At 34.8% G+C, this 11,590-nt stretch overlaps 2 protein-coding genes across 3 annotated transcripts; one reads left to right on the top strand and one right to left on the bottom strand.

Annotated features, from left to right (window-relative positions):
* The first annotated feature begins 1,020 nt into the window (after positions 1 to 1,020).
* On the top strand, positions 1,021 to 7,685 carry LOC140965944 (polyadenylate-binding protein 1-like). Its single transcript, XM_073426226.1, has 6 exons — positions 1,021 to 1,273; positions 1,383 to 1,485; positions 6,026 to 6,099; positions 6,756 to 6,947; positions 7,028 to 7,152; positions 7,318 to 7,685. The coding sequence occupies exons 1-6, from the start codon at positions 1,145 to 1,147 to the stop codon at positions 7,361 to 7,363; spliced, it is 669 nt and encodes a 222-aa protein (XP_073282327.1). The 5' UTR covers positions 1,021 to 1,144; the 3' UTR covers positions 7,364 to 7,685.
* A 429-nt stretch (positions 7,686 to 8,114) lies between these two features.
* On the bottom strand, positions 8,115 to 11,187 carry LOC140965908 (protein mago nashi homolog). 2 transcript variants are annotated; one of them, XR_012173183.1, is made up of 4 exons: positions 10,921 to 11,187; positions 10,655 to 10,831; positions 9,643 to 9,847; positions 8,115 to 8,617 (listed from the first exon to the last, which is right to left on the bottom strand). XR_012173183.1 is itself a non-coding variant. In XM_073426155.1 (3 exons), the coding sequence occupies exons 1-3, from the start codon at positions 11,143 to 11,145 to the stop codon at positions 9,788 to 9,790; spliced, it is 462 nt and encodes a 153-aa protein (XP_073282256.1). In that variant the 5' UTR covers positions 11,146 to 11,187; the 3' UTR covers positions 9,321 to 9,787. The 2 variants fall into 2 exon arrangements, 1 of the variants encoding a protein (XP_073282256.1); XM_073426155.1 differs by lacking the exon at positions 8,115 to 8,617 and having other exon boundaries at positions 9,321 to 9,847.
* Positions 11,188 to 11,590: the final 403 nt, after the last annotated feature.

Here is an 11,590-nt window from a genome sequence, read left to right on the forward strand (position 1 = left end):
AATATTTTCGGAACACAAAAACTCTTGTGAGACGGTTTTACGGGTCAGTTTCGTGGGTCGAATATCTTATTTGGGTCATCCATGAAAAAATATTACCTTTTATGCTAAGAGTATTACTTTTTATTGTGAATATCAGTAGGATTGACACATCTCATAAATAAAAATTCGTGATACCGTCTCATAAGAGACCTACTCTTTTCAGAATTATCGGCCTTAGCCCGTTTGTTGGTTCTTTTCGTTTCTTTTAATTAAAAAACACACACTAAAACTAGAAAACAAATCATATATTGATCTTCCTTGCATGAAATATTATGTTTTTTTTTGTTGAAACGATTAAATTTATAAGTTATAAAGAAGTAAATAAAAATTAGAAGCGTTTGATAAATAAACGATTTGAATTCTAACGTAGTACTATAATCACTTTTGAATAATCAAAATCATCAAATGACTAAGTTTTGAATTTTAATTAAATTAAATAGAAATTAACGGAGAATCTGATTTTAAAAAACACAAAAAACTGATTTTTAAGCCAAAATCTAATAATTGTTTTTCAGTGATTGCAAACAATCTTATAAATTTTTAAACAAAAATATTTAATTTGTAACTCATATTTAATGTGTGTTTTCAATAGAAACTATATATATATATATAAAGAAACCTAGACATGTTGTTCTCATTTGTTTTACAGGAACACTTGAAAAAGTAGAGCAACTCTAAGCTTTGTTTGGGAGTCGATAGATATGGATGGAAAAGAAGAGAAAAGAAAGGAAATTTAAAAAAATGGGTTGTTTGGGGGATTTTAATGGAGGGAAAATAAATAAATTAATTAATGATTTATTTATTTATTTATTTATTATAAATTTAGAAGAAAGTTTTCCATCCAAATGTAGGAAATGGAAGGAAAACTGAAAATTTTCCTTTTTTTTGTCTTTCCCTTCCTTTTCACTCCCAACTTCCAAACAGAGACTAAAAGTGCCATAACAGAAGAATAAAAAGAAAAAAAAAACGACAGTTTGGGGTGTCGTTTAAATTATTCTTCCCCTCTCCCATTTCCTTCCCTTCTTCTTTCTCCCCCAAATCAAAAGCATATACATACAGTTATTGTGTACACAAGTAGAGGCGGTAAAGAGGAATTTAGTTGGGAATGGAGTACAAGGGGTCTCACGAACAAGAAGACGACATTTACGGCGGTGATGTGCCTGAGGAAGCATACATGGAATCCGATTTCGACCAATCGATGGAAGCTCAAGCCGAAGTTGACTCCAAATCTGAGGTGTTTTGCTGTGTTCTTGTTTCTGTGAAAAAAGAAAATTGAATAAGGGTTTGTTTGTGTATGAATAGTGCGTATTTAGTTTTGTGTGATATGGGGTTTCATTAAGTAGGAGTTGGAGAGTATGAAGAAGAGATTGCAGGAGATCGAGGAGGAAGCATCTGCGCTTCGTGATTTGCAGGCAAAGGTCGAGAAGGAGATGGGAGCCACACAAGGTTTTTTACTCACTCCGAGTTCATGGACTTTTTTATTTATGTTGTATCCGTGTATGTTTTGCAAAAGTTTTGAATTTATACCTGATTAAAGATTTCAAAAGATTTTGTATGCCCAATTTTTAAGAGAATCCGAGGGTAACGATTTTGGGACAAATGTAGGTATTTGCCAATTGACATATGTTTGTTGACTTGATTAGTATTTGTTTTTAGTGTGTGATTGCTTGTTTCAGTTTAATTTGTTGGTTTTTATTTATACCAAATTGGATGGTATATTATTGTTATCTACTTCTGCTCAAGATAATTCATATAAATTCAAAATCAACATTCTTTTGGCATCAAATCGCTGTGTGCTTGTTTAATTCTGCTGATATGTTGAACTGTGTTTGACTATTTTCTAACTGACGCGAGATACATGATAGTTATTTGAAACCAGATAATAAGTTCAGGATGCAATTATATTAGATGCAGTCCACAATATTCAACATAGGAAAGAGAGTTGTTTCTTCATTGTGATCTTTTTAAAAGTATTATACATTGGATGCGTACGATTTGAAGTCTACATATGACCACACATTTAAGTCTGGAATATTTATAGTTGCCATTCATTTTGAGTGTGTGCTACTAATTTTTCATCTACCTTAATGGTGCTGACCAAATTTCCCACAAGTCAAGTACCATACTTCTCATTGTTTCTAATCAGACCATTATACAGTTGGCAGCATGGAAACTGATTCTAAAATCTGACTAAATACTGATATTAGTACCAAATGCTAACCTGAACACCTAGTTAAATTTCTGTGCTACTGGTATTCAATTTGTGGTTTCTATCTGGTTATTCTAGCTTGCTGGTTTGGCCACCTTCCTTAGTCACGCCGATTTTATTTTTTATGGCTTCATTTTGTATCAAATTGTCTGCCATTTTTGTATCAATCTGTGCTACTGGTATGCATAAGCTTTTCATGTTTTCAACACATATATTTTACGTTATTATTAACTGAAACAAAATAAGGCCTAAAAGTTAGCACACATGTGCCCCTTTAGATGTGTACCAGAATGGGTTTGCAGAAGTCGGCAACACCCCCTTGAAACATTTTATATGCATATAGAAGAGTAGACAGATGAGAGTCACGAGAAGTTAGCTTTTGGCTCAACATACCATTTTTTGTACACAATCTGTTAACAATGGCTTCTATGTATCTGTAATTGTATATTTCGCTTTTGCTGATTTGTTCTCATTTGTGCTTACCTCGTGCCTTCGTGCTTCACTCTAGTTCTGCCTCCTCACTTCCTCTCCGTGTGACTAATTAATAAGTACCTTTTTCAAATGCAAGCAACACACATAATTTAGTGGGAGTGACGTGTGTGTGATTAATAAATAACTTCAAATATGGGTAATTCTGTAATTAGTAACTTTACTGGTAGGACGTGTTTGTGAAGATGAGTTTAGGTTTAATGCATTCATGCTAGATAGTGGTGTTTGTTGTGGTTGCGAGTGGAGATAAATCATTTTTAGATTGTTAGGACAGTTTTCTATAGCCGGGGGTGGTCATTCAAAGCAATGAAGGGAGTAATTATTTTTATTGCAAATATGAGAGGCTTATAAGTGAAGAGTTAAAGCGTACGAGTTTGTAAAATTAAAAGTTCGATTTCTACTTTTTATTAATGAAGTTGGTGAGCTTCCTTTACATGCCTTTGATGTGGGCGTGAATCAATGCTTTCATAATTCATTTCTAGACAAATCATGCAATTTGCTAAATCTAATTGCATACCTGTTATCGTGCCTTTATGTTCACTTGATTCCTTGCTAAGGTTCTCGGATTGTGAATAGAAACCAAAATCATCTCCTAAATCAGATTTAAAGCCATTTTCAATTTCAGTTCCAAAGTCGAGAACTTCTTTTCAATTTCGGTTTATGGAAATAAAAAGCCAATGGCAGGATGTTGTTGAACTGTAACCGGGAGCCCATCTTAAGTTCTTAATATTTTTAGCATTGGTAGGCAAATTACCTTTTGTAACTGAAATCATTTGATTTGTATAAAATAAAATCAAACTTCATTCATAGTATTCTTTCTTCAAAAGAAAATATTCATAATGGTTTGTATGGTAACTATTAAAGAATTAAACTTAGTTTGATGGTTTTAATAACCACCTTAGACTACAAATTGTTTGGATTATCGGGAAACGTGTTTAAAAAGCAACGATTTGGCAAAAAACATATACATGGTTATGGTCAAACATAATTCATCGCATTAAACATGTTTGATGCTCAATAAACTGCAAGCCTTTTAGTTTCGACATTAATATTGGAGAAGAAAATAATCTTTAAACTTTCATTTGGACTTTCAATATTTTTAAATCTGAGGAAAATTCTAGCTTCTTTTATTTTTCTCCAAATAAACCCAATGAGAATGAGTATGTTTTGAATGATTCTACAAGTGAGTTATATAAAGAAGATAAGAATGGTTATGGTCCAACAAAGTGTTAGACAGTATTTAGGTTTTCTTTTTGGTACATGATATAATTGAAGAAACTAGTAACAATTATAATTTTGAAATTTTTGTGTTTTCCGGAGATTGAAATTTATATAGTTAGTTTTAAAATTACTATATTTATATATTTAATTTATTGTACCACTTGATATGATTAAAACTATATCAACTTTATTAAGAAAATCATGCTTAATTTATGACTAATCACGCTTATACGTGTAATTCATGATTCTTGGTCTTGGCGTTTCACAAGCCTCGTGCTTCTTATAACCTTGACTTGGGCACAGTTCTTTAATGAAGCCCGTCCCTCTATTCTCCTTTCTCAAAAAAAAAAAAGGGGACCTCGTAATTCCTATGTGTTGGAGATGACATAAAGCCCAAGGCTTGATATTTTCCAAAGGCTCGAGGCCACTTTTAAGTGCGCCTTCAAATAAGAGAGAGTAAATCCACGATGAAATGCATGCATAGAAATTTATCTTCGTTTATATACTAATGAATTTTGTGTATTGATTTTAATAATGGTTAAAATGCAAATTGTATTTTATGTGATTAAATTTTATTCAGATATTTAGATTCTAGCATATCATTATTTGGGGCACTTTACTTCAATAAAGCATGTGCGTTGTTTTACCCTTTTAATGCGTAGGCTCTAGTCTTTAATACTTATAAGTCTTGGTGTGCCTTGCACTTCTAATAGCGAAGGCGAAACTGTTGTGCTACTTCCACCTATCTAAATTTTTGATACTCGTGTTATACTTTCAGTTGTCCTATCTAAAGGACTGGCATACCACTTATTTGTTTGTGAAACAAAAGTATTGAATGTGCAACAAGTCTTACTCATTTAATGATGTTAACCTTTGAATGAGCACACTGGTTTATAGTTTCCTTTTTATTCTTTGGGAGTATTTATAGCTTTTTCCTCTCGCTTCATCCATACAAACGCCTCCCTACCCTCCGCACCACAAGCAAAAAGAAGAAATTGATAAGATCGAATGAATTATTTTCGCAAAAAAGGTAGGTAATCAATTTCTCCTGCATATGTATGGGCCTGATCTAAATCACATCAAGGCAATGATAATTTATATGCAAATCATTTTACACTGTTTGGATCTGGCTTAAATGCTTAAGCAATTGAATGAGTGGCGAATAGTTATTAAGATCTACTAATGGAATGAATCATGATTGAATCGATCAACCTTCACTAGTTATCTAGTTTCTGTTTAGATGAGTGAAATGATTTGATGTAGAATTTCATCTCATTTTTCTTATTTGAATTTTTCCCGATCTACAATGCTGTTGTGCTGATTTGGTGTAGAATTTCATCTCTTTGTGTTGATTGTTATGATTGTCGTTGCCAGTAACCTAGATACACTTGTTTAACCGATCAATTTCGAAATATAGAACACATTTACTTTCAATCATGTTACTTCGCTTAAGTGCTTACTGGTGGTCTCAAAATTATTTCACTATCTGACTGGTTGTGGCTTGTGTTACAATGAAAACAATTGATCTACAATTGGAGTGATGTTTTGGTGAGTTGTCTAGGAAGTTTTTTTCCTCTCTTTCTGATATTCCTAAAATTATTTTTTATAGACTGGCAGCAATGTGTTGCACTTGGACTAAGTTGAATTTTTTTTATTGAAATATATTTCATTTGTTAACCATAGTCAGTGAATGTGATCATGGTCAAGTGGTAATAAAATTGTCCTCCCCAGAAGAGCAAGGAAGAGAGAACAAAATTTTATTTGGACCGGCTTAATGATTTTAGAAGTATTCTTGTTGTTTGCCTGTTCTGGAGGCTCTAAAATTTTGTCGGTGGATGTTTAGTTGTCTTTTGGAACTTCTTGTAGGCTTTAGCTTGTTCTTAATTTCTAGGGCTTTCCCACTTCTGTTTTGGTAAATGACTGGCTGTAGATTTATAGTTGTCTGTTGGAACCTCTTGTGGCATGTTCTCACTTTCGGCATCCCACCTTTATTTCATGATATGTGTGATTTTATCATCATTCATATTGACCAAACTAATTTTAATAAATTATTCGGTGGGCATGCAGATGATTCAGCTGGTGCCTCTGCTACCCAGGCTGAAAAGGAGGAAGTGGATTCTCGCTCTATATATGTCGGTAACGTGAGTTTCTTGGCCCTTAATTGATTTTTCACCACAGCAATGCCAGTTTTGTCATATTGTGACAACCACAAATTTGCATAATAAGAATGAGTCTTTATATTACTTGCCAAATGAAAGAAATACACGGCTATGACTAAACCTTCTATGTTGAAGATTATGTCCTCAAGGGAGAGTCCTTAACAAGAGAGAACAATTTCTCACTTGTCCCTGGTTCAAGTTTGAATTCTCTGACCAAAAGTAATTACTCAATACCTTCCAGTGAGAATGTAGACCTATGTAAAATCAATATCAAAACATTTAATCAATTTTAGATTTTTTTGCAGCCTATGTTGAAGAAACTGGGGTTGCATTATAAAGTTTTAGTTCAACATGGATTTTACTGGTTTAATAAAATGAAATTTGCTTTATGTTGGACTAATTTTTTTTTCTTGTCATCATTTTCCTACTCGTCTCAAGAAGGGCTAAAGATTGCTGGATTTACTTATCGCGATTTTTTATAAATCACAAGTCAGAGAGAACTTTGAAGTTTCTACTGATTATTTTACCCATACTGAAGCTTTATCATGAATCTATCTGTATATGTTCTGTATTACGGGTGTACGTGTGTGATTTACCTCTCCAATTGATCCTTGGCAATTTTTCTTATCCAATTACAGGTGGACTATGCTTGCACGCCTGAGGAGGTGCAGCAGCATTTTCAGTCTTGTGGAACTGTCAACAGGGTTACCATTTTAACAGATAAGTTTGGTCAGCCGAAAGGTTTTGCTTATGTAGAGTTTGTTGAAAATGAGGCTGTTCAAAATGCTGTACTGCTGAACGAATCAGAGTTGCATGGCCGTCAACTGAAGGTCCGTTGACTCATCTTATTTTTAATATCATGCAAATGATTATTGAACTCCTGACACTATTGTGTTGTGATATTTGGCAGGTATCTGCTAAGCGAACAAATGTTCCAGGAATGAAACAGTATCGGGGAAGGCGTCCAAATCCATATTTCGGATCGAGAAGGCCATTTTTTCCCGGTTTTCCTGCTTACCCCACTTATGGTTATGGGTAAGCAAGACTATAGTTGTTTTGTGCTTGCTTTGCGTTTATATGGATTATAAGAAAGATTAGGTCCATGGGTTTGCAGATACTCATTTACTCCAATTTTTTCTCTCTTTCGCCCCCGGGTTAATATTCGGTGTCTTACATGTAAGGTTTCACTCTCTTATGCAGGAGGGTTCCAAGGTTTAGGCGTCCAATGCGATACAGGCCTTATTGATGATTTTTCTCCAGTTTTTTATGCGCTTGAAGACAGTGGTAATCAATTTAGAACTACAATCAATTTGGCAGCAATAGTCTTGCACCCGGACATCCATATTACATCTTTTCTTGATAACTTTAATTAGTTTGGCATGCCTATATATCAATCTTAGTCTGAGATTCAAACTTGTTGTAACTCTATTTGGGAATTGGTTTGTGCTATTGACTCCATACAATCGCAATTACTTTAAGAGGCAACAAACAGTACAAATAGGAAACAATCAGCCGTTTGTCGTGTCATCATTTTCTTAAAATGCCATTTGTAGTCTTCAGACTTTTTATCCTTTTGTTTCTTCTCTTGTTCTCTCTAGTAGAAAATTTTGTTCGCATTCTTAAATTTAAATGAATTTTTCTATTTACAAATTAGCGTTAGTCATCTCATTTTGTTTCTATTTACAAATCAGCGTTAGTTAGTTTTGAGGGTTGTTTTCCTTGACCCTTGAACTACTTTGAGGGTTGTTTTCCTTGACCCTTGAACCACGATCAATGCCTATTTTAACGCTCAAATTTATTCTTTGCTTCACTTTATGTCGACATTTTCCTTTTATACTTAAACATCTCCTCCAAATTCTTGTTTTCTTTTACGGTTTTCACTGATAAATAGTTACATAAGCATGTGGTTTGGTTTCTAAATCTTCGTTAGAAGTTAAAAACCTCCTTTTCCAGACCAAGTTATATTGAAACGAAAGAGAATTCTCATGATAAATTACATTAAAAAAAAATGCAAACACGTAATTAGATATATTGCGACGACTCGTGCCGTAAAATACAAAACCTGAGCCAAGCCATCGCTCCTCTTTCATTTCACCATGTATAGAGAGAGAAACACAAACTTCCGTTACACATCCGGACAACCAAACAAGCAACCCAAAAATGGCCCAAACAATATAATTCATGCCAGCAAAGTTAGTAGATGATGAATTTGTGTGGCTGTTGCTCTTAGAAGAAGTTGGTGGAAGGGCTCCTCCTGGCGCACTTATGGGGGGGCGCGGGCTGGTGCTGGTGCTGGTGCTGCTGCTGCTGCCAGCTTTTGATTTGCTTCAACGTTGACATGAAGCTTCATCCCAATGCAACTTATTGCCACAAACGAAATATATATCTATCCCCAACTCTGGTTAGCGGATAAGATGTGTTCCCAATGCTACTCGATTGTAGTACGTCGGTCGTGTTGCATCCCTCGTAGTTTTCTTTGGTCACCTCGCTCACAGAATGACTGAAATACTGCAGATTCAGCGAGGAAGCTAGCATCAGAAAATAGTAGATTAATCAAACTTACGTTTAGATGAGTCAGAGATATAATCTAGCGGAGCTCGATAAATTATACACAACACAATATCTTATTGAGCGATAGATTTGCAGTTTCGAGTTTGAAAAAAAACAATCAATTTTTTTTCTAGCTTTAGTTCAAATAACTCAACACTCGTTGATAGCTCAACAAATCTAACTGATCAAAGTGGAGCACCAGTTATCAAGGTGGGGGCGTTGCGACGTCTTACATAAAGTATCCCAACCATGATAGTCTTGTCTTTTGGCCATGATTCAAGATCCGTGCTAATATCCCAACCCAAGTTGTAACCAACCGTGTATGTTGCCGAGGTGTAGAATGGGAGTCTAATTGTGGATATTAGAAGTACTAAAAATTTCGCCATTGGCATGAGGCGGAAGGCATATGTTATAACTTCTGATGCTTATAAAGAAGTCAGAGCTACCTTTGATGAATTCTAGCCTTTCGGATGGGTTATTGTTGTCCGTTGCTAGTTGTTACATGAGCTAACGGCTTGAATTATGTACTATTTGTTTATCACTAGATCTTGCAAAAACTTCAAGGTATAATTATTTATTAAAATTTTAAATTGAAGGCGAAACTTACGAAACTCAGATACAAATGTGTGTGTGTCTATATATATATATATATATATTGTGGATGTACATATAAGATAAATAGGTATGATTGTTAAGTGTCGCAAGGTCAGTGTTAGCCTCCACCACCACCATCAATCGGAGAAACTAGTTAAGCAACGTATCACAGATTCACAGGTTTAACATTCTACAGCTCAACGTTCAAAGAATTAGGCAATACATATAAAAGAAGTGACTAAATTAGCATCGATAAGCGGCTTCGGAAAAGTTCCGAGTATCTCAGACTACAGAGAAATATGGAAACACCAGTTGCAAGTTAAAAAGGTCAATATAAATTAGGAAACATATGGTACTAATAATCGTGTTTCAAGTGACAACAAATTAAAGGTTGGGCAACCTTGCATTACAATCTCGAGCAAAACAAGCCATAAAACCATTCAACAACTACAAAAAAGATGGCCAAAGAGGTGGTCAAACTCAAGACGATAGCTTGTGTGGCTTCTGCAGCAGTTTTGAACTTGCATTATATGGGCTTGATCTTGAAGTGGAGTGAGATTAAAGAGAAGACAAAACATTTCAGATCCTGAAATGAGAGAACAAGATAAGAAACATGGAATTTGGCAGTATGACATGAGTCGAGATATACTGGAACCATCATGATTCATGGGACATGAATAAAGAACCGTCCTTTTTGATAACCAAAATGGACAAATACCATTATAAAAGAGTCTCGATATTTTATTATTTCGATTTTCATTTTAATACGAGATAATAATGGTGAGACATATATCACAGGCCAAAAATAGATATGACCCTGCAGTAATAATATGAAGCTAACATCACATCCAGGGTGTTCAATCCAACCAAGGTTTCATGAAACACTCTGCCGTCTATTTCACACAACAATGTCAGTGCTTTATAAATGAAACTGGTCAGTTTGGCAATGCAGGATCATGTATTTAACAGAATATTTAAACCTATTCGTCTAGCAAAAATTCCTATAAGCTACTACAGTAAACGAACAAGACAAACATGTTTATTAACTTATCTCTTTCTAGAAACTTTTTAATGCATCAGCAAAAATTCCTATAAGCTACTACAGTAGACAAACAAGACAAACATGTTTATTCACTTATGTTTTTCTAGAGACTTTTTAATTCATCATAACCAAACTAAACATAACTCAAATTCCTATGACAACACAGTCATAGATTCGATCGCCAGGATTTGATCCATCAACAGATATAAGCAAGAACAATTCATTCAATATCGAGTCTTGCAGGATGCAAATTGAATGCACTTGAAAATGTTCCCAAACATCAAATATCAAGTCGAATATCTGGTAAATTAAAAGAAAATATTTCTGAAGAATTGTAAAGGTAAATCATACCTGAACAAGATAATAAAAAATGCGCAAACCATCGGGATCATTGCTTGTATGAACATCCATTAGGGAACCAATCTTGGACGTCGTGAACGAAATATGCTCATTCCCCATCACAATCTCCAGCTCCTGCCTACCCACTCGGTCAGGCTCCGGCCAATTATTATCATCCTCCTTCATTATCTGCAACACAAACATAACAACAAGCTTTCAAAACCCTGAAGAGCCATTATAATTCCGAAGAAATTGGCGTAATTGAGAGGAATATTTGCCTCTGATTCAGAGACTACACGTCGGCACTCCTTGAGAGCGGCTTGCGTGAGGAATATCTCTTTGCGAATCATGGTATCGTTCTTGTAGTTTGAGTTGTTGGCGTAACGGAGCTTGCCATCGGGTCGGAACTCAAATTCCAAGAATTCGTGCCCGAATTTCCCCTTGTGACCGACATAATAACGCAGGTAGAACTCGCCGATATCTTCGCCGTCGGCCATTGACATAAGTTCGATTCAAGGTTTTGCGTGGGTATTGGATATACGAGAGAGAATTAGGCCGCCATATTTAGCTGGATTTGGGCCTTTTTCTTCCTTGCTAACTAATGGGCTTTCAAATTTCATGGGCTTTTGCTTATGGTTTGACATAAGAATCGTGAGAGGCCCGCCCACTAAATGGTACGGCTTTCTTCTTCTTTTTAATTTTTATTTTTAAAAAAACATATTTTTAGAAAATTTATGGACCCAAAATTTAGTTCTGAACAAGCCAATGAAATCAAGGGGAAATTTTATGAATTTTGACTTGATATTAGGGGTATCTGCATCAAGTTGGCATTTGGTATTGATATTTGATGGATCTGATTTATTAGATGAACCAATTTTGTTAGGATTTTTTAGATATACAATTTTCTGGCCAGGATTATAAGTAAATTTTCTTTGTTTAATTTTTAAA

This window comes from Primulina huaijiensis, unplaced genomic scaffold (genome assembly GCF_012295235.1).
Source record: "Primulina huaijiensis isolate GDHJ02 unplaced genomic scaffold, ASM1229523v2 scaffold16847, whole genome shotgun sequence".
NCBI lineage: Eukaryota > Viridiplantae > Streptophyta > Magnoliopsida > Lamiales > Gesneriaceae > Primulina > Primulina huaijiensis.

Coding starts and splice junctions, on each gene's coding strand:
- LOC140965944 (XM_073426226.1), top strand. CDS start 1,145: ATGGAGTACAAGGGGTCTCACGAACAAGAAGACGACATTTACGGCGGT. Junction 1,486..6,025: donor GGAGATGGGAGCCACACAAG/GTTTTTTACTCA, acceptor GTGGGCATGCAG/ATGATTCAGCTGGTGCCTCT. Junction 6,100..6,755: donor GCTCTATATATGTCGGTAAC/GTGAGTTTCTTG, acceptor ATCCAATTACAG/GTGGACTATGCTTGCACGCC.
- LOC140965908 (XM_073426155.1), bottom strand. CDS start 11,145: ATGTCAATGGCCGACGGCGAAGATATCGGCGAGTTCTACCTGCGTTAT. Junction 10,832..10,920: donor GTGTAGTCTCTGAATCAGAG/GCAAATATTCCT, acceptor TTTGTGTTGCAG/ATAATGAAGGAGGATGATAA. Junction 9,848..10,654: donor TTTTTTATTATCTTGTTCAG/GTATGATTTACC, acceptor CTCTCATTTCAG/GATCTGAAATGTTTTGTCTT.